Here is a 21,212-nt window from a genome sequence, read left to right as displayed (position 1 = left end):
TATGACTGAAAGCTGCATACCTAGTGAAGAAAAAGAACAAGAGTGAGGAGATGGTGGCATTCATTGTGGCAATTGTCACTACAGCTTGGAAAAGATGCAATCTTTTCTTTTCTTTCAAATAAAATGCTATTTATTAACTGTTAACCACCACCTCCACACTTCGCACTCGCACACTGCAGTCTTGGCATTAGAAGATGCATGGATTAAAATAGTGGAAATACAAAAAAAATAGGAAGAAAAGAGAGAGAAATGCTGTGCCCTCGCTGTCACTTGTCCTTGTTTGCTCTCAGAAAATAAAGCATGTGTTGGCTCTTAGACCACTGTCCAATTAAATACACCAAAGTCCTTTCCTTTCTCTATTTTTTTTTCAGAGAAAAAGAAAAGAGCTTGCTGTTCATGTTTCTATGATCATCATGGGGAAAAAAGAACTTCCTTGCTTAATTTTTTAAACTAGTATTTGGATGAAATTAAAGAAGTTGGTCAAGCAATTGTTGTTGTCGGTAGCTATATATAATTTGTCAGATAAGTTGTTTTTATTTTGATTTCAGGGGATGGAAACTCTATTATGAACTACCAAACTTAAAGGCATAATTACTTCAAATGCTGTTGTTAGCATCAGAGGTAGATTAGATAGGAATAAATATGCAATCGAAGTAGTTGAGATCATTTACTTAAACTTCAATGGAAAGAATAGAGTATATTTAAATTTGTGATGTTTAGCATAATTTATTATTGAATTATCAACCTGATATTAAGCTTGTAAGAACTTAAATTAGTCCAAAACAGTACTCTTCATTAATAAACAACTATTTATTTTACTTTATTTCTTCCATTAAGGTATTTCCCCTGATTCACCAACTCTTACTGTGACATTCTACCACATATTTCCCCCTTTTTTACTATAATAATAATAATTTTATCTTTGGGGGTGAATAATCTATTCAATTATTTGAAGGTACCAAGAACAAGAAGTGGTGGATTGAACTCCATGAGGTGCACCTTCCACTTTTGGTTAGTGATCTACATTTTTTTTTCTCTTTGGCAATGATAATATTCTCAATTGATTGGGGTCCAAAAAATTATTATTATTATTATTATTTTAGTTTGAAGCAAGATTCTAAAGAAACTTTAGGCTTCTAAATTATTGGATAGCCTTTATACCACTGATTGATTCATGCACTCATTTATTAACTTGAAAAATATTCTCACCTTCTTCTTCTTCATTTTAACCTTGTAGTTTTAACAAAATAAAAAATAGATAAATTGTTATTCTAAAAATAAACAAAATGAAATATATATATATATATATATATATATATATATATATATATATATATATATATATATATATATATATATTGAGGAAGTACAAGAACAAAGAAGATCAGAAACTGTTGCATCTTAACTGACCTTTTGTGATGAAACTTGGAATTATTCTCCATATGCAGATCTTACACATATCATAAAATTAATTATTATTATTTTTAATTTTCAGAAATTAAAGTTGCTGCCCTACAACATATGAAATAGTACACTGACACATGAAATGTTTCTTTGTCACTTGACAAGCATATCACTCTCTCTGACCACAACCACAAAAAAAATGTGTGTTGTGAGTTTTTCTTTCTTTTTTTTCTTTTTTTCTTTTTGTTTTGTTTGAGAAAAAAGAGAGTGATTGTCTTGTTGCATATTTGTGCTATGAAAAAGTTAAAATTATTGATGAGAAATGAAGCCATCCATGCTTTATTTGGTTGCATTTGGGTTTCAATGGCTTGAACAAAGACAATATATTTCATAGTGATCCTTGAGAGGGTCTCCTTGTCTTTACTTAATTTCTTTGTCTATTAGAACAGTGCACTAAAATGACTTTTATCTTATGATTAAACTAAATCCTATTATTTTAATATACAGTTATTATGGTTTAAGTTAGATTTTTTTATGCTTTTGATATTTATGTAAAGCTTATTGTTGATTTTTTAAGTTAAATTATCAGCTTAAGCCATATAAGTGGGATTTCATTTTATAAAGTATATATAATAATATTATTAATCTAGTTTTATTGATTTAATTGTCATGTATTATTTTGAAGAATAATATAACACACTTTTCTAAATAAATCCTCAAATTTGGACTTTAACTAAATAAATGAATTTAACAATTCAAGATGATTTTACATGCATCATCATTTCATTTAAAATAATAATATTTTTTAAGAAAAAAAAGTCAATTTATGAAATCAAATTTCTACAATAATATTAGACTACTAAAGAGCCCATAAAATCGTTCTTGGGCCGTGTTATTTCAAGCCCAGATTTTAGCCCAATAAAACTCTGCCCGATAAAATAGTTCTAATTAAGTTTTAAAAAAATCTCCTAAATTTGGTTGTTAATTTTGATATGAAAAGATCCATATGACATCATACGATGACTTTTTATTCTGAAGAACAAAAAGAAGATCATATATGAAATATCCAAATTCAATCTTCAACTTCAATTGAGATCATGCAGCTGCATTAAATTACTTGAAAGTAAATGATTTGCTTTGAAGATTTCATCCAAATATTCTTTCTTCTAATTCTAACAATACCTTTTTAAAAGTTGTTTTTATCAAAAATGGTAGATTTGATCTAGTTGATAGGATCCTCCTACATTATCGCAACCCCTTAAGATGAAGAATCTAATTTACTGTGTAGATCTAGCTAAAGCTGCTTTAGTTTTGCCCCCTTTTTTCCTCAATTATTTGCTCCTTTTGATGTGAAGAACTCCAAGAAAATGACTTGAAGGAAAGGCCAATCTCTATCAAATCGTTATGTGAGACTACTGTCTATAAAGCTAAATGAGAAGGTCTTAAAGCTGAAAAAGAAAAGTGTTTGGAGAAGAAACTTTACTCCTTTGACTCTTCTTTCTCTCCTTCTCTATATGTTTATATATTTATTTATGTCTATACATTCTTCATGAGCTTCTTATGATGCAGAGCAAAAAGAAAAGGAAAGCTTAATATTAAAGCCATCATTCATATTGCTGAAGAATTGATTGAATATGAAGTTTTGATGCATGGTTATGCATGTGAAGATTATAAATCAAACATCAAACTGTTTAAACTAAATATGAGGGGAACGAGGTTGATGGAAGATTAGAAGGCAGGGCATTTATGGCCTACTGATCGATCGGACAGGTTGATGTGAAGGGCTATGTGCCTAGAAATTCTTTGGCAATTCTGAGGCACCTTCTCCTCGGACAGTTCCCAAGATGGTTCGAGCGAGATCATGAGTGGCAGTGCAACTCACCTTAATTTATGGCCTTGAGGAGCTAAATCAAACACAGTGTCTCCTATCTGCTCAGTGCAGGCCAGGCAGGAGCCTGAATTCGAAGGACTCATGACCTGTTCATTTCCCACATTCGCAAGGACCTATGCCCCTTAAATACAGCATTCGAGCAGCAGAGGAGCCCTACAGCGACGAGGAACCTCGAGGCGGAGATGTTGTGGCAGTTGGTGCAGCAGTAGACAAGAACAGACAGCCCAACGTTCTAGGAAGAAACACTTGACTGCGTGCAGAAAAGTGGCGAAGGCGTTCTAGACAGATATTCCCCTCGCCATTTAATGCAAAAGACAAACCAAAATCACATTTTTACGAGTAGAGAGACTTGTTTGTGATCAATATGTTGCATATGGTTGCTACAGACGATCAACCGTTGCAAGTAGAAAAATTCGATTTTTTGGTTGTTCACAGAAAAACAAACAATGCTGTATATCTAGCTGATAATCATCTCTCGAGGATCAGACGAGTCTTTGGCATTTGTGTTCTTCACTGATTTGATTAGTTCTTGCTGTGTTTGTTACTTTTTTTTCCTCTAGAGGAACAGTGAGAAAAGAACAGAAACTGACCGCGGGCAGGATTTTGAGGATGCAGAAGCAGAGTCAGCCTGGAGACAGGGACTGACGAAGTGCGGGCAGCAGATGGGTAGTTGTCTACTCGTACTCTCTCTCTCTCTCTCTCTGGCTCTTAGCAGCTTTGCTCTGGTTTTGGGGGAAGCAAAGTGCCTCGGAGGAAGAAGTGGGCGGAGGAGAGAGGAGAGAGGAAGGCAGGTTTACGAGGGAGAATAAAGCTCCGTGCTTCCGCTTTTTCTTCTCTTCAAATTGGACGCTTTGCTGTAGCGGAGTCCGAAAACAAGGCATTGGGGGGAGGAAGGCAGTGTGCGCTAGCTCTCCCATTCGCTGTTCTTCCCTAAATCTGCGTCCACAATCACAGCTTTCCCCTTTCTTTGGATCCGTAGGCTTCGGATCCCTCTTTATTTGAGGGGAAAACTCCACCTTCTTCGTCGAAAAAGTCGGCCTTTTGCGCTTCTTCGACATCGGCATCAGCAGCGGTGTGCATGAAGGACTTCTGGAACAATGAGAGATGACAGCTCGAGGAAAGACAAGGTTTTCTATTGCGGAAATGTTTGGTTCTTCATATCGCTCCCATGTGTTTGGTCTTCGAGAGTTCTGATCTCGTTTTCTGATATATATAATCTTGTTTTGATCGGAGAAGTCATCTTGGTCCAAGACGGTACGAAAATGGTTCAGCTCCAAGAACAAACCTCAGCACTTCCATGCCGATGATGATTCGTTTGGAAGAGGTAGGCCTTTCTTTCCTTCAGTGTTTCTTGAGCCAAGAAACGAAAATCGAAGAAGAAAAAAACTCATCAGAATCGTATCCTTTTCTGTTGCTATTCTGTTCTTTCCTCCATTAACGATTCTGAGTTTTCATCAGAAGGTGATTGGAAATGGAGGGCCAATTCAGCAGACATGGAGACAAGCACAGTGAAGAAAAGCAGAAGAGGTAAATTCAATGTTGAGATCTCTCTTGTTCTCAACTTTTGACCACAAACAAGATTGTCATTTCCTTGTCGATTTCTCAGAGAGACAGTTCAAGAGCAACTCAGATGCTGACACAGCTCAAGTTGCAGATGTTCAGGATTACAAGTAATCGATTCTTTTGCTCCTTGCAAAATTTTGCTTTCTGGTTTTTAGCATGTCAAGTGATTCTAATATCTTAGTTATGTGATTTTTGGTTCATAGAATTTTTGTATCGACATGGAACGTTGGTGGCAAGTCCCCAACAAAGACACTGAATCTTGAGGAATGGATTCATACATCGCCTCCTGCAGACATTTATGTTCTGGGGTTGGTTCTGCACTTCACTCAGCTAAATTTTGTGATGTTGAAGTACCATTTTGCTTAGTTCCTTTCTTCTTCTTCTTCTTCTTTTCAGATTTCAAGAGATTGTTCCTCTCAATGCCGGCAACGTTCTTGGTTCAGAAGACAACATTCCGGCCAAGAAATGGCTGGCACTCATTAGAAAGACATTGAACACTCTTCCAGGAGCAGGTAATTGTGGCAGCTACCGTTTACCGTCTCCGATCCCCAATCCACTGGTTGAGCTAGATGCTGATTTTGAGGGATCCTCCACAAGGAACATGAATTCATCATCATTCTTCCATCGACCGTCGTTCCTCTACACGAGTCATAGTTTGAGAATGGGTGACGATGTCGCGGTAATGCAGCCATGGTTGGATCGAAGGTATAGTGTTTGTGACCGGATAAGCATCGAGAGCAGGCCGAGCAACTTTGATCCCAATTGCAGTTATGGAGGCTCACCCTATGATGAGATTGGCAGGGGAGAATCACCTTATGCTGGTCTTTTCTCACCAATGCCATATGCTTATGGAGCTCCACAGTATTTGGAAGAAACCGATACATCCTCATCGGTTCACTCTAGGTGTTTGTTTCGATAGTTCCTTCCATTGATTTGCTTCTTCAGTGGTAGAAATCTTTCTCTCATAAAAGTTCTTAATTCCTATGTTACAGTTCTAGATACTGCTTAGTTGCAAGCAAGCAGATGGTTGGCATATTCTTGACAATTTGGGTTCGAAGTGAAATTCGAAGTGAGATAACGAACTTGAAGGTCTCTTGTGTCGGAAGGGGACTAATGGGTTATCTCGGAAACAAGGTTAGCATCTTGCTTCTTGCATTACACTGACTAGTTTGTTTGCAATTGTCCATAGTCTTATTGTGAAGCAAATTGTTCATTTTCGTGTGTAGGGTTCGATAGCAATCAGCATGTGTTTGCATCAAACAAGCTTTTGTTTCGTTTGTAGTCATCTAACTTCCGGCGAGAAAGAAGGGGATGAGTTGCGGAGGAACTCAGATGTGATTGAGATATTAAGGAAAACAAAGTTTCCTCGAGTGCACAAAGTGTTCGATGACAAGTCTCCTGAAACAATTCTTGATCATGAGTAGGACTAATCTTCACACTCTGCTATTATTCACTTGTGACCAGAAAGGAATGAATTGGTGATAGTTTGCTCTTGTTATATTTCTTATTTCAGTCGCATCATATGGCTCGGCGACTTGAACTACCGTATTGCTCTTTCGTATCAGTCAGCGAAAGCTCTAGTTGAGATGCACAATTGGAGAGCATTGTTGGAAAGGGATCAGGTAGTTGGCCAATCCTTTCATAAGTGTTGTTTAAGTTTGTAGCTTTGCTTTACTTTCTTAGTGTTGCTTTGAACAAATTCAATCTTTCGAAAGTATGGAAATAGCTTTTTCGGTATTACAAATGCAATGCTTTTGTAGATTCTCCCCAAGAGGGCAAAATGACTCCTTGTGGACTAGTTAAAAGCCGTGAATCTTCTATGCTTTATGTGTTCCGAAACTCAATCCTTTTTCGTATAAAAACAGCTTCGAATAGAGCAACGATGCGGCCGTGTTTTCCAAGGATGGAAAGAAGGAAGGATATCCTTTCCTCCGACGTACAAATATTCAAACAACTCCGACCGATATGCCGGTGAAGACATACACCGTAAAGAGAAAAGGCGAACACCAGCATGGTAGAGTTATAATTCTTCTTTGGCATAACTTTGCCACAATGTGCTATCCTCAAGTTGGTCTAGTCTCTTAGCTAATCAAAATCTTTTTCCTATTCTGTTGCGAATATAGGTGTGATCGGATTTTATGGCATGGACGAGGTCTTACTCAGCTAGCTTATTCACATGGCGAGTCAAGATTTTCCGACCATAGACTGGTACATAGCATTTTCACCGCCGAGGTTGAAATAGTCAACTGTACTAGAATCAAAAGCACGAGCTCTAGCTCTCGGGTTGAGGTGGAAGAACTATTGCCATTCTCTCATGGTTTTGCAGAAACTTACTACTAATTCTTTGGCACAAGCTACAAATCAAGGTCCCAAAAACATCCCTTATGCACAAATCATACAAGAACCACTCGGTATAATGATCACTTTACCGCGCTAAACTTATCGGCCTCGACAAAGAGCTTCTAAAATCATTGTGGACCCAAACTCAAACAAAGAAAGCAGGTGCTTATTATCTGTTTGTCAAATTTGTTGGCATGTTTTTCTTCAAATTGCTCAACTGAATGTTGCTCCTTTTTCATGAAAGCAGCAAGGGATTCAAACCATTTCTTACCAACTACAATGTGGGTAAAGGCTCTGTCCTCTCCACTTGATCTTGTTCCATAAAACTGGCAAATTAAAGCAGTATCCACAACCGAGCTCATTTCTGCTTGCTGACTGCCAGGAAAGATACAAGAGGCCAGTTCCAGACTTCCACTACAGAATTTTGCTGGCCATCGACAGCACAAAGTAACCAGACTTGTTTCTTTTTGCAAAAGGCAAGGATGCTCACAGGCAGGTCACTTGGCAGTTCCATTGAGTCGATCAAGGAAGATGCCCCAATAAAAGCAACCACTGGTGCCTTTCCCAAGAACCGCCAAGTGGGTGTGTCAGTATAGTTTAAGCATTGATGTTTGAGAAAGAGTGCAGGAATATGTAGACAATTCATTGTAGGCAGAGGTTCTTTCTGTTGAATAGGCTGAAGAAAGGTGGTCAGTTCTGAGCAGTTTCATTGCCACTGTCATAAAGAATTAGCAGTTGATGATTTGGTGGATAGTTTTCTTGAGCTTTTTCTTGGTAACTGGGAACTGGAAAAGGTACGAAGATGAAGATAGCAGATCTGGTTGGGGGACTTGCAGACATGAGCTGAGGGGACCCTAAAATTAGGCAGAGGGAATAGGATATCTGAATATTTAATGTGAGTGCAAGTCAAAAGGCATTTTGGCAAAGATCCCAAGTAACATGAGGCTCTGTTCATTAGATTCTGGGAAGGTCAACGGCAAAGGTGACTGTAGCTCACAGCTTGATCCATACAACTAGGCTGAAGTTTTGATTAAATATCAAAAAAATAGATAAAGTCAATTTAAAAATGTATATAAAAATTATCTTCCTTCTCTGTTTTTTAACAAACCATTTGCACTGGTTTAGGAGGTAGCAGCAGCTATGTATGTTACAGCTCCTCTTTTCTTCTGCAAGCTTTGTATATTTCATCCACATGAACCCCCGGCACATACACTACGCCGGTCAGAGAGCTCCGGGTTCGCCCGTAGAACAAGTACACGATGATCCCCAGCAGCAGCCACAGCGAAACACGAAGCCATGTGCCAGCACTAGCATCAAACACACAATCAATGTCGTCGGTGATGAGCCACCTTGAATCAAATATATGAAGAGAGTAGGCAAGTATAGCCTCACCTGAGATTCACCAGCAGATACGCGTTAACGAGGATGCAACAAACGGGAAGAAATGGCACAAAGGGGCAAATGAAACCTGCAGAGACCACCAAAATTGTGTAACTTATCGGAATGCAGAGGACATTGTCATAGGTAGTGTACCTCCGGCGTGCCCAAAGCTGTGCCGAGCATCGTCTTGGCCAATCCAGTAAAGCACAAACAGACCAGCAAGAAGAAACAAGCCGCCGGCTGAGCATGCGGTGTAGCGTAGAAAACTACTAAGATACATAATTGGAAGGTCGTTAGCAGCTGCTAGAGAAAGAATATAACTGAGCAATATAAGCTTATGTATATGCATTGTATAGTTCATATTGGCAGGTTTCAAATTCGGTCATTTCGTGGTCGTTAATAGTCGTAAATAGTTCATCCCAAAGCGAAAGAACTCACGGGTCACACATGATTTTCACCAAGACTACTTCACTAGTATCTGAATCACTTACTCAGGCAAGAATGAGTAGGAAGCTGATATAGTGAGGATAAGCACTCCAGCACAGACAAATGCTATGCTCCAAGCTGCTTTCTGCCGCCGAGCTTGTTCGTTCAAATTCTCTGCAAAATATCAACTGAGATGAAAGATATAAATCATTATACCTATACATAGTACTCCCATGTAACGACTTGCTAGATCGTCGATGAGGAACAAACACTCACCTAACTATTAACTTATATATTGATGACAAGGAAGCAATGACAAGAAATGCAAATGCTGTTTACTAAACATAAGTTGCATAATCATGAGGGTATAAATATATATAGTTCAGAGATTTTATAGATTTTGAGTCATAATTACCTTTACTAGTTTCCTTCACGATCAGAGGATAATCCAATGATTCCTTAGAAATGGTTTCAGATATGTCATCATCTTGGTCATGTTTACTGCAGATAATTTCAGAAGAACCTGCCTTTTCCCCATTATTTTGAGAATTATGGCGAAATGAAACTGAATCGATTGATTCCTGGAGAGTTGATGGCAGAGGAACCTCACTTGGAGGGGCATATCTCAGTATCAAGATTGAAATTGCAACTATGGTGAATGCAAGAAGTGTGCCGACACTGACCTATGCATTACAGAGTATACAAAATGCAGGGTGGTTAAAGGAGGGTAAAAAAGTTTGCACAACTATGTAAAGAACATAGGAGAGCCTAAAGTTATTTACCATTCCAGCTAATTGCGAAACGTCCATAAAGAATGTTAGGGATGCTGCGAAGACGCCCGTTACGATCGTGCTCTTCACTGGAACTTTTGTGTGCTCATTAACATCAGAGAAAAATGATGGCAACAATCCATCTCTAGCCATTGCCATTAGTACTCTAGGCTGGCAAAAAAACACATACAGAATTCAGAATATTAGTACATCAAAAACCATGACTAGTTACAGAGTTCAAACAAATATATTTGGTATGACAAACAGTGTTGACGATCGCTGAAGTACCAATGAAACTAAACTAGTCCGGTTTAGTGCAGTCTATTCCAAGACCTCATCTAAAAGTTGGCGACAATGTGGATCACCATTATTATATGCTACAAGTGACAATAAGGTTTCCAAGTATTGGAAGCTAAGAAAATGCAATTGCATAACCCACTCAAAGCCAATTCTTCACCTGTCGTAAAAGGAACCTACTTATCTTGCTAGAAAATTAAAGTATATATTTATACGATGTTGTTTGATCATTTTTGTTTCCATTCTCATCAATTCTCACCTGCGGGAGCATTGAACCCATCAAAGCTGAGCAAAGCGCAAGACAAGCACCCGATGTGATTATGTACCTGGTTATCAAGAAGTAAAAAAAAAAGAAATCATGAAGGAAGGGGAAGAATATTACAGAATGCCTATAAGGGAGATGCATGGGCAAGCAACTTACACTGCCCAGTGAACATCATTCCTCGCAAATGCAGATGATATTGGAGTGTCAGGGTCCAAAGCAAAATATGGAACCAAGCCAACTACAACCATGGAGACCATCATGTACAAGGAACAACATATGGTCAAAGCAGTTGCTATACCTAAAGGCAAGTCTCTTTGAGGATTCTTAACCTGCACAACAACAGAAGAAAACAAAAATTATACTCATTTACAATATCCTCATAAACACGATGAACAATTAAGCATCATGTGCATCAGGATCACAAAAAGTAAAATAAATAAATCTAACCTCCTCAGCAGTGCTCACAACAGAATCAAATCCTATGAATGCAAAGAAGACAGTCGCTGAACCAGCAAACACTCCATTTACACCAAAAGGGAAATATCTGAAACTTTACAATACACAATGAGAACAAGAATTAATTAAAATCTTTGAATGGAATCTTTAGTCATAAATTACCCGCCAGTTACAGTATATCCAACCCATCCAGTCTGGAAGCCGACATACCCACCAGCAATGATGACAAATAACAGGACACAGGCATTTAGAGTAGTGACGATTCCTTGTACAAATGTGCTCTGCATGATAAAGCATCAAAAGTTAAGAACCTAGCTAGCAAACTGCATAAGATTAGCATCAAAAGCCTTGCTGTTAGGGGCATACCTCCTTTATTCCCATGCATAGTAATATAGTCACAATCAGCACTAGAGAAGCGGCAAAGGGGTCAACCACAATATCAGTGCCTGGTATCTGAACACGTGCCAAAAATGAAGGCAGACTATCTTTTCCTCCAAAAACTAATGCCTGAAATCAATATTGTAAGGAGAACTGACAGTCAAGATATATTTTTGACATTATCATCATTTCTCCAAGAATTTCAGCCGTTAAATATATTAATGCATTGTTTATATTTGTTAAAAGAATGCATTCAGCAAAGTTGAGAAAAAATACACAGAAAGTCCTGCTAATAATTTTCCATAATGATGATGACCTAGTGATTCCAAGAATCAATTTGGCTTCATAAACAAAAGCTGAACTTTAAATGTTATTTGTTGAACTTTACATGTTATTTACCGAGTAAGACAACTAACAAAAGAATATAGAGACGAGACAAACAATTTGCATATGATGTTGAAAAAATATCAGTATGACGAAGGACAATGTCATAATGTGGATATAAGTCGCAAGTGATAGAGTTACTTGGAATGTAACAAAAGAATTCCCAATAATATTAACTTCTCATCAAATTCTAGTTGTTTTACATTAGCATAGATGATTCTACCAACCACATTCAAGATCAACTTCCATGGTATCAATGAACGTTGAGAGGGCTAAATAGATTGAAACTCAAAGTTAATCACGGATGCTTGAGTTATAGAGAAAACCTTTAGAAACTACAGTTTTTAAGTAAATTAAACCTCATTATATAAGATTCTTTCAATAATAAGAATTGAGAGTAGTAAGGATGGATGACAATAAAATTAGTGTTCAGTTCTAGATATCTAGGACCTATTGTTCAACAAGGAGATGTAGAGATTAGGATATGCTGATGAAGATATCATTAAGAGGATAAAGGATAGTTAGTCGAAATGGAGGGAGCTATTATAGTTTTGTGTGATCGCTATGTGCTCCTTAATTTAAAAGAAAAATTATGGATTGTTGTTAATTGGTCATACTTTATGGATAGAAATGTTGGGCAGATACAGAATAGCATGTATAAAAAGTTGATATAGCAACGATCAAATTGTTAAAATAGTTATGTGAGATTACTAGAACAGATAAAAACAATACCATAGCTATCCAAGAATAATTAATATATCTAAAATAATAACATGAGAGAAAATAGATTAAGATGGCATGCCATGTTCAATATTGACCAAAATCTTTCATGAGTTAGAGTCGCATAATCAGAATTGGTAAGCAGTAGAAGAAAATCAAGTAAAACACTAAATTAATGTAATTAAAATGCTTTAAGAAAATTGAAGACTAATAATAAAATAATCCCACGTATGTTTTGATGCAGTAATTGGATAGATATATGTGGTTGGACCCAAAGAATTTGGGCTAATATGGTCTAATGATAGTGGCAATAATATACATCATCATCAAGACTTACTGGAGTTCAAAGAACCATGCTTTCTTTACTGATTCAAAAATGAGATATTGGCTATAAGATGGCTAATCGATTTTATTTTATTTTTTAAAAAAGTAACAGTTAAGTAACAAAACAATTGGGCTTACAGAATTGGAAGCACAGAATAAGTCAAGAAGTCACCTCCAAATACAAAATGTGAAATCTTAACAAGCATCGGGATTTGCTGGACAGTATTAGTATATATATTAGCTATGTAAGCACTTGTTGGTCATCAGAGCATCAAAACATCTTTGCATCTAAATGGATGAGTAATAAAGTGTAGCATAATGTTCTAAGATATGAGAGTAAAAGAATTGACAAGTACGAACTCAAGTATGATTTGAGAGGGACATTGTTATATTTTACAAATGGCACATCTGTCATTGTAAATGAGTAGTACCAATCAACTTAGATAAAAAGCTCAAGGTAATGGAAACTCACTAACCAAGTTTGGAGATATGCCACGTGCAACAGCTGCTCCACCAATTGTATACTCAAGAATTAAAGCCCAGCCAACAATCCAAGCAACCCTGACAAGAAAGATAACAAACATGAATTACCAAGTAGCTTATGTCTGACAAATTAATTAATCAACATCATTCTACAATCATAATCTAGTGATACTTTATTTTCTTAGCACATTCCCTCAATTTTGAAGCTCGAATAATACCAGAACAAGTTTAACTAAAATATCTCACAGCAATTCCTTCAGTAATAATACAAATTTGATTTTGCTATTGTAAAGAATTAAATAATTACCCTTCTCCAACACAAATGTATGAATAATGGTAGGCGCTTCCTGCAGAAGGGCAACGACTTGAAAGCTCCGCATAGCAGAAAGCTGAAAGGGCAGCTGCTATCCCAGCTATCAGAAAGGAGATGGTGAGAGCTGGTCCTGAATGCTCTCTGGCAGCAGTGCCAACAAGAACATAGACTCCAGCACCTATAGTTGTGCCAACACCTGTATATATAGGAAGAAGAACAATTATGGCATCAAAATCTAAGAATCTTTGTTATGAACTTCAAAATAATGGCATGGGTAGTATACCAAGTTGATCAAAACTCTAGTCAACAGGGAACCAACAAGATGAATATTGATAACAGGGGGAAAACAGTAATATGTCAAATTAGCTTCAAAATCTAAGGTGTGAAACTAAATAGAAGTTGAGCAAAAAAAGCAATACAAAACCCCTTATTACTTGCATAACATGGAGAACAAAATTCACGCTAGAAAACAAACAGAATTTATAATTGTGTGTCAGACATCAACTACACTAAAAAGGAAACGCGACCATGATAAGTATATGCTAGATAAGGAGGGCACTGCATCCGTCGACGAATTTAGCAACTGCAGGAAATATGACCATTTTTGTAACCTTCCAACGAAATCAATAACTAAACGACTAAAAACATCAAAACTATTATTTTTAGGGCAAAAACGAAGCAGAGTAACATATTACTCGCGATGGAGGGGAACGTAGAAATCCAGCTGCAAAAAACGGCCTTAGACTACAAGCACAAAACAATAAGAAGCACAGGAAGGACAAAAAGAATGGACGTTCTTACCTATGACCACAAGCTGCGGAACCGACAACGCCTTGGCGAGCTGGTGCCCTCCGCCAGTCCGATTAGAGTCTACCTGCTTCCGCCTCGTCAGGAAGCGGAACCCCACCCCGGCGCCTGATCTCTTCTCCGCTGCCCCCTCGCTGAATTCCATCACAAGTTCGCAAACGATTGCGAAAAACACAATTTTTTTATCAATAATCGAGATAAAACAGTTCGACCCAACAATGATTGGAACTTTTTTGTGCCGCCTGGCAGACGGAAGGAGAGAGAGAGAGCAGGGAGAAGAAATCGAACTCCTCTCCCTGACTTATTAATCCTTCCTCTCTTGACTCTTCTTCCCACCGCCTCCGCGCCGGAGCACTTCTCGCCGCCGTTCTTGTACTCGTCCGAAGAACTAGTTTCTTAATCTCACTAGGATCCCTCCAATCTTCTTTGCAAGTCGAGACGAACAACGCCGCATCACTGCCGTCCAGATTGACGGATGTTACGCTTACGGTTCCCCCGAATGCCGAATGACACTTGCAATGACACTTGAAGGGGATCCGCAATCATGGAAGAGGCAGCGACAGCGGACTTTCCCGATCCACCCGCTCGACACGCTGGCCAGTGGGTCCCACGTGTCGTATCCAGTCGCCTTTATCGAGCTGGAAATCCGATCGGCTGTTAGTTCAGTGAAGTAAGTTTGGCTAAGGATCGAGTGGTTTCCTCAATCTTCCAGCTTATTTTTGAAAAGGAAGAATTAAAATATAATCGATTTAATATTTACTATATTATTTTTAATTTATTTTATTTTTAAATTAAATTAATAATATTAATATTAAAAATATTAATGAGGATACAAATTTGATAATATATAAAAAATAAATATAATTTATTTATAATTATGTAAATTTAAAATAAATGTATATATTTTTAATAAAATAATTTGTTACTACAATTATTTTAATAAAATAATTTATTAAATTAATAAATATAATGAAGGAAAAACTATACATCTAATTCAAGATACCTGAAGCGGAAGATGTCGAGGAGTTAATCTTGTTTTCCTGTAAGAAAAAAAACTCAAAACAGCAATAGAGTAAAACGCAGAGAAACTTCTCCTATCGCCCAATTCCATAATGTTCGTGTCTGTCTCAATGGGGCGACAACCACATTTTAAGGTTAGGAGAAGGGGCCTCTGCTATGATTTAATGGGTCAAGCCTACCCATTATAGCTAAGCCCAATAACAATATGTTAATTATGCTAGTCCATATAAAATATATCCAACATTCTCCCACTTGGACAGCATAATTAATACATCAGATTAATCAACAATGTGTGACCATAATAAGATGTCAAAATAAGTCAACACATAACACGAAAAAGGTCCAAAATGGAACTATAAGCATCTTAATAATACAGAAAATCACATTCGAAAGAATAATGATATCATGCATTATAAGATACTTATATCCTGTGACCCAACAACAAAATGGAATATGGATAAATGGGAAAACCCAACAAAATGACATGCCAAAATTTGAACAAAATGTTATTTCCCAGTAAAATGACCCAAACATCTGCCTAAGATGTCATGTAATAACAACAAAATTGAGACTGGGTCCGAAATGTCTCCACAATATACAATATTGCCCAAGATGTCATATAATAACAACAAAATTGAGACTGGGTCCGAAATGTCTCCATAATATACAATATTGCCCAAGATGTCATATAATATATATACAACAGTAGTTATTATTTGAGCAATATCTCAATATTGTTCAATGTCTCAAATATTATAAATGTGAGGTCATAACAAAACATAAGCATAAACTCCCACTAACCCAAAATATCAAAAGGCCTTATATTACACCCATACGGGTTACATGATCAACAAAAGCTTTAACAGTTATGCCTTTGATTAGGGGATCAGCAATATTAAGCTCTATAGGGATATGCTCGACACGAGTTTTAAACTCTTGAACCTTCTCTCTCACAAACATGAATTTTGTGTCAAAGTGTTTGGTCCACTTTGAGCTTTTAATTTTGAGAGAAAAACTCACCACGACAGAGTTATCACAATATATATATAGTGAGAGGCCTAGAGAGCCTAGAGATACTCTCCACAAAACAAATTCAGCAATAAAATATATCCTTGACATGTGGCCTCATAACAAGCTATGTACTCTACTTCCATGGTTGATGTAGCTGTAAGAGTTTGTTTAACACTTTTCCATCATAATCAGAATCAGAATAAAATAACCTGTTACCTCAAGATGATTTGATCTCCTATATGTGATCATATAGTGTTTGGTACCTTTCAAAAACCTCAAAACACATTTTACAGCCTACCAATGTGCCACACCAGGTTTACTCAAGTATCTCCCAAGTACACCCACAACAAAAACAATATCAGAACGTGTACAAACTTGAGCATACATAACGCTGCTGCCATGTTTTGTTATAACAGCAGCAGAAGATTCAGTTATGGGAATTAGACTCATTCTCAATAAGGGCTCAACATTAGAAATGGCATATTTGCCATTCAGCTTTGGTAAAGAGTTCATACTCATAGGTAAAGCTGGAATATAAACATTAATGGGAGATTATTATCGAGCATATCCAACAAAAGAAATAGAGCTTATGACCACAATAAAGTTATCTCATGCAAATGCAATCCCGCCGAAGGGTCCCGAATTACAATGCATAAATTAATTCTCACATCACATAAAATAATTATATTTTAAAGCTAATATCGAAAGGATACTGAAAACTTTAAAATATAATTACCAATCATTAGGAACTATATTAATAAAGACAAACCGATAGGGTAAGTGCATTATTAAAATAATTCCTAATGTCACATTAATCATAATTTTCCAACAATAATATTTTATCATAATCCGTCTCGCGAAGGCGAGCTCACAACTATGAAAAAATATCAACAATAAATCCCCGGGTCGACTGCCGTAGAGATGCAGACGCGTAATTACTATCCATTAAATTTGATTGGTTATCCCATTTGTGAGAGGGGCAGAGACACACATGGAGCCCTTGGATCAGATTATGGAATTAATCATGACCGTACCCTTACAGTAATTCACTTGGCCCTACAAGTGGGTTAACAGGATGTGGTTTACATTCCCACATTCCCATGGGCACATTAATTAATATTTAACATTAAGAGGCCACATTAATTACTATTTCACATTAATTACTATTTTAATGTAATGACGGTCTGACTTTTCCAAAAGGACAATATCCAAAAACAGAAGACTTCAAGTAATAAGTGATTGTATGAATTACTTGCAAGTGTGAAACCCCATGAATTAAGCATCAAGAAAGATGGCAAGTGCATCCTAAAGCTTCAGCTCTTAGTTAGCACTGTGGTCTTTATAAAATATGAAAATTTGAAAATTTTCTCAAATATGAAAATTTGATGGGTGTCAAAGAGCACCTATACTACTTGCAAAAGACCAGCATGGCTGCCGGTACTTGCAGCAGATGCTTGATGAAGGAAGCCTCAGGCTGATATGATTTTTAATGGGGTTATCAATAGCACAGTGGAGCTCATGGTCGATCCTTTCGGAAATGTTATATATATGAAGTATATATATATATTAAACAAAAATGAATCTAAACATCAAGAAATAGCATAGCATTCCATTGCACCTTCAAGAAAATGTACTACAGACACTTCCTAGGTCGCAGAAGCACATTCATCAAATGAAGAGTTATAACAAATTGAGCTTCTTGATAGAAAACCGCTAAGTTGCTCTAAATAAGAAAAGTAGGAAGAAGGGATTCCCTAAGCAGAATTGAACGTTCCAAAACCATTAATATCCTATTTGTCCGTGGGAAAAAATTAATCATTTGAATCAATTTTCGAATGCACACAGACTCTACTTCCAAAACAGTTTGAACAAGGCATCGAAGTCATCTATTATTCTATACGTCCACAAGTTCCAACTTTGTAATTTCCTCCTTCAGCATTCATTTCTTGGTAGCACAAAGAAAATGGTTCCTCTCTGTTCGTGTGGGCTCCAACAACTTTCAGGTTCGACATAGTAGAAACATGAGCTCGAAGAGAAATGATGGTCATACCTGGTGAGTTAGAAATGCGCAGAGAAGGGAGGAGCTGGCATCATAGAACTGGATTCCCGAAGTCTTCAACAGGGGCAAAGGTAGGGATAACAGAAAGGGGATTCGGGAGCGAATCACGCAACCAGAAGAGGAAGGGATAGATGAGACGCGAGGACTAGAGAAGACGCGATCCAGGAACCTATAAGCGAGATCTGTGTAGAGCTTCGGACGCCGCCGCCACTGCCATGATCGACAAAGTGAACAAAGACGCAGACGAAGAGGAGATTGACGTGGCCTCCGTAGGGCTTACGCGGACTCCCATATATATATATATATTTTTTCTTCACGCGGTTTCCAAACCGCACGACGCCGATTTTTTTTTTTCTTCAATCTGCCCACGACGCCCACGACGACGCCAGTCTGTAGGAAACACAAGATCACCAGAAGCAGCAACGTTCCTTACACTGGTGACTCACAAGAAAATCCCAAAATTGCTCACGTCGCAGTCGTCGAACCTCGTGAACTCGAGCTACAGCGCTGCTTCTCGAGCAAGCAAGGAGGGCGACGGGGACTACCGTTTACACGGGGAAAGAGGAGCAGCACTAAGGGTTTGCCGCTGCCGGAGATGGTAGGCAGGAAGTCCGGCACCCTGAAACACCCTTCTTTGTGCGAGGAAGGAATGGGGTGGAGTTGCAGGAGAAGGGTTCAACGATCAGCGAACCCTAATCTACTACTCTGTTGGATCTGCCACCGGCATTTCGGCAAAAAATCGAACGGAAAAATTCCAAATTATAGGAGAAGTGATCAGGGAAAAATCGAACGGAAGCGGAACAGTAAACCTGATCGGGATTTTAAGGGATTTTAGGGCTTCAACAGCGTTGATGGCAAGGAAAAATACAAAATCAAAGGATTCGACCAAGAATCAAAATCGAGGCTCAGAAACTTGGCTCTGATACCATTTGAAGGAAAAACTATACATCTAATTCAAGATACGATGAATAATCTATAAAAGAATTAGATGTTAAAACGGAAGATGTCGAGGAGTTAATCTTGTTTTCCTGTAAGAAAAAAAACCCAAAACAGCAATAGAGTAAAACGCAGAGAAACTTCTCCTATCGCCCAATTCCATAATGTTTATCGCCCAATTCCATAATGTTCGTGTCTGTCTCAATGGGGCGACAACCACATTTTAAGGTTAGGAGAAGGGGCCTCTGCTATGATTTAATGGGTCAAGCCTACCCATTATAGCTAAGCCCAATAACAATATGTTAATTATGCTAGTCCATATAAAATATATCCAACATATAATTCATTGATTTTATTTTTTTAAATTTAATATATATATATATTAATAAAATAATTTATTAAAATAATTATTTAATAATATAATCCATTAAATTAATAAATATAATTAATTAATTTTATTTTTAAAAATTTAAAATAAATTCATATATATTTTAATAAAATAATTCATTAAAATTATTTTAATAAAAATAATTTATTAAATTAATAAATATAATTCATTAATTTTATTTTTTAAATTTTAAAATGAATTTTTATATATTATAATAAAATACTTCATTAAATAATTATTTTAATAAACTAATTTATTAAATTATTAAATATAATTTATTAATTTTTTAAACAAATTAAATTATTTCTTTTAAATATTTAAATTAAAATTTATTAAATTAATTAACTCGATTTCAATTAACTTTCTTACTACATTTCAATTAATTCAATTTTAAAATCGAAGGATAATCATATACAAATTTTTAATTAACCTCTGGAATTATAAAAAATCTTAAACTACCAATGTAATTACATTCCCCAGTTATAATCTATTTGCTAATGTGACGATAATACTATATTACTTGAAAATTCATCATAATTTGAACCAAATAAGAATTATAGTTAACAGAAAATGCTATAAAAATGCCTCTTAATATTTTGGATAATTGCCATGAAAATGCTCGTACTTTTATTTTTTTCACCTTTGAGTCCCTTGCTTTATAAATTATTTATTATTAGGATTGAATCGAATGTTCGTGAATAAATTTGATGTTTAAGTTAATAAAAATTTATTTATATTCGTTCAATACATACAATATCAATTAAATGCATAACTTGTTAAATAAAATGAATAAGTTTGAATGCACGTGAGTTTAGTTCATTAATACTTGTAAATTACATTTATAAATAATATGAGTTTAGTTTATTTATCAACGTATTAAATAAATAAAAAAAAAATAAAATAAATAAATAAATTTGTATTATCAAATTTAATAATCAAATACATTTAAAATATAAAAAGTTTAAATAATTAAATATTTATTTTAATTTATAGTTTAATCAAATTTAAGTCTATAAAAAAATAAATTAAATTTGAATAATCATTTTCATAATTTAATTCATTTTAATTTTGACTTTGACTTGGCTCACCTTGAATATCTTATAGAATAAAGCTTAATTCGATTACCACCTATTTGTGACCTATTGTTTTTTAAATATCCCTCATTAAATTTCTAATTAAGACGAAGGGAAATCAGTATTAATATTTTAAATTTGTTTTTTCAATGAAAATAAAATATATATTTAAAAATAGTTTTACAAATTAAAAGCCGCCTTTTAATAGTTTTTTTAAAAAATATTCAATTTAGAAAAAAGTTAGGTTATGAATTACACCACATAAAAGACATTCCAAATAAAAGGTGCATAATTTGTATTTTAATAAATCAAAGAAAAAGATGAGACAATTAAATTATTTAAAAAATATGGTAGTTATTGATGCACTTACGAACGGGTCAGCACAAGTCGCACCCAGATTCTTACTGTGTGTGTGTGATACGAGGGATGATGATGGGACCCGCCTTCCTGCTCACGATCCCGTCGACGTGTAAATAAAAACCCTTGGCCGTCGTCTGTACCCACCTCCTGTTTCGGCTTCGTCG

General features: G+C 36.1%; 2 protein-coding genes across 3 annotated transcripts; one reads left to right on the top strand and one right to left on the bottom strand.

The window, feature by feature from the left end:
• Positions 1–4,392: 4,392 nt before the first annotated feature.
• Positions 4,393–7,198, top strand: LOC141848451 (type I inositol polyphosphate 5-phosphatase 4-like). The gene is made up of 11 exons (XM_074736482.1): positions 4,393–4,422; positions 4,529–4,619; positions 4,754–4,822; positions 4,902–4,965; positions 5,062–5,166; positions 5,255–5,761; positions 5,851–5,992; positions 6,085–6,278; positions 6,372–6,480; positions 6,724–6,872; positions 6,982–7,198. Exons 1-11 carry the CDS (start codon positions 4,393–4,395, stop codon positions 7,196–7,198), a joined length of 1,677 nt encoding a protein of 558 aa, XP_074592583.1.
• Positions 7,199–8,198: 1,000 nt separating this feature from the next.
• Positions 8,199–14,556, bottom strand: LOC141811518 (cationic amino acid transporter 2, vacuolar-like). 2 transcript variants are annotated; one of them, XM_074699540.1, is made up of 14 exons: positions 14,196–14,556; positions 13,389–13,590; positions 13,075–13,159; positions 11,159–11,299; positions 10,955–11,073; positions 10,784–10,880; positions 10,493–10,665; positions 10,331–10,397; positions 9,787–9,945; positions 9,420–9,687; positions 9,070–9,178; positions 8,732–8,847; positions 8,591–8,666; positions 8,199–8,505 (listed from the first exon to the last, which is right to left on the bottom strand). In XM_074699540.1, exons 1-14 carry the CDS (start codon positions 14,344–14,346, stop codon positions 8,346–8,348), a joined length of 1,923 nt encoding a protein of 640 aa, XP_074555641.1. In that variant the 5' UTR covers positions 14,347–14,556; the 3' UTR covers positions 8,199–8,345. The 2 variants fall into 2 exon arrangements, with proteins under 2 accessions (XP_074555641.1, XP_074555642.1); XM_074699541.1 differs by having other exon boundaries at positions 8,732–8,844.
• Between the last annotated feature and the right edge of the window lie 6,656 nt (positions 14,557–21,212).

The sequence above is a fragment of the Curcuma longa genome, chromosome 17 (genome assembly GCF_044706935.1).
Source record: "Curcuma longa cultivar G26 ecotype Majalengka, Jawa Barat chromosome 17, ITB_CL_G26_1.1, whole genome shotgun sequence".
In the NCBI taxonomy this organism is placed as follows: Eukaryota; Viridiplantae; Streptophyta; class Magnoliopsida; order Zingiberales; family Zingiberaceae; genus Curcuma; species Curcuma longa.
The sequence above is the reverse complement of the archived record's forward strand: the minus strand, read 5'-3'. Positions and strand labels throughout refer to the sequence as shown.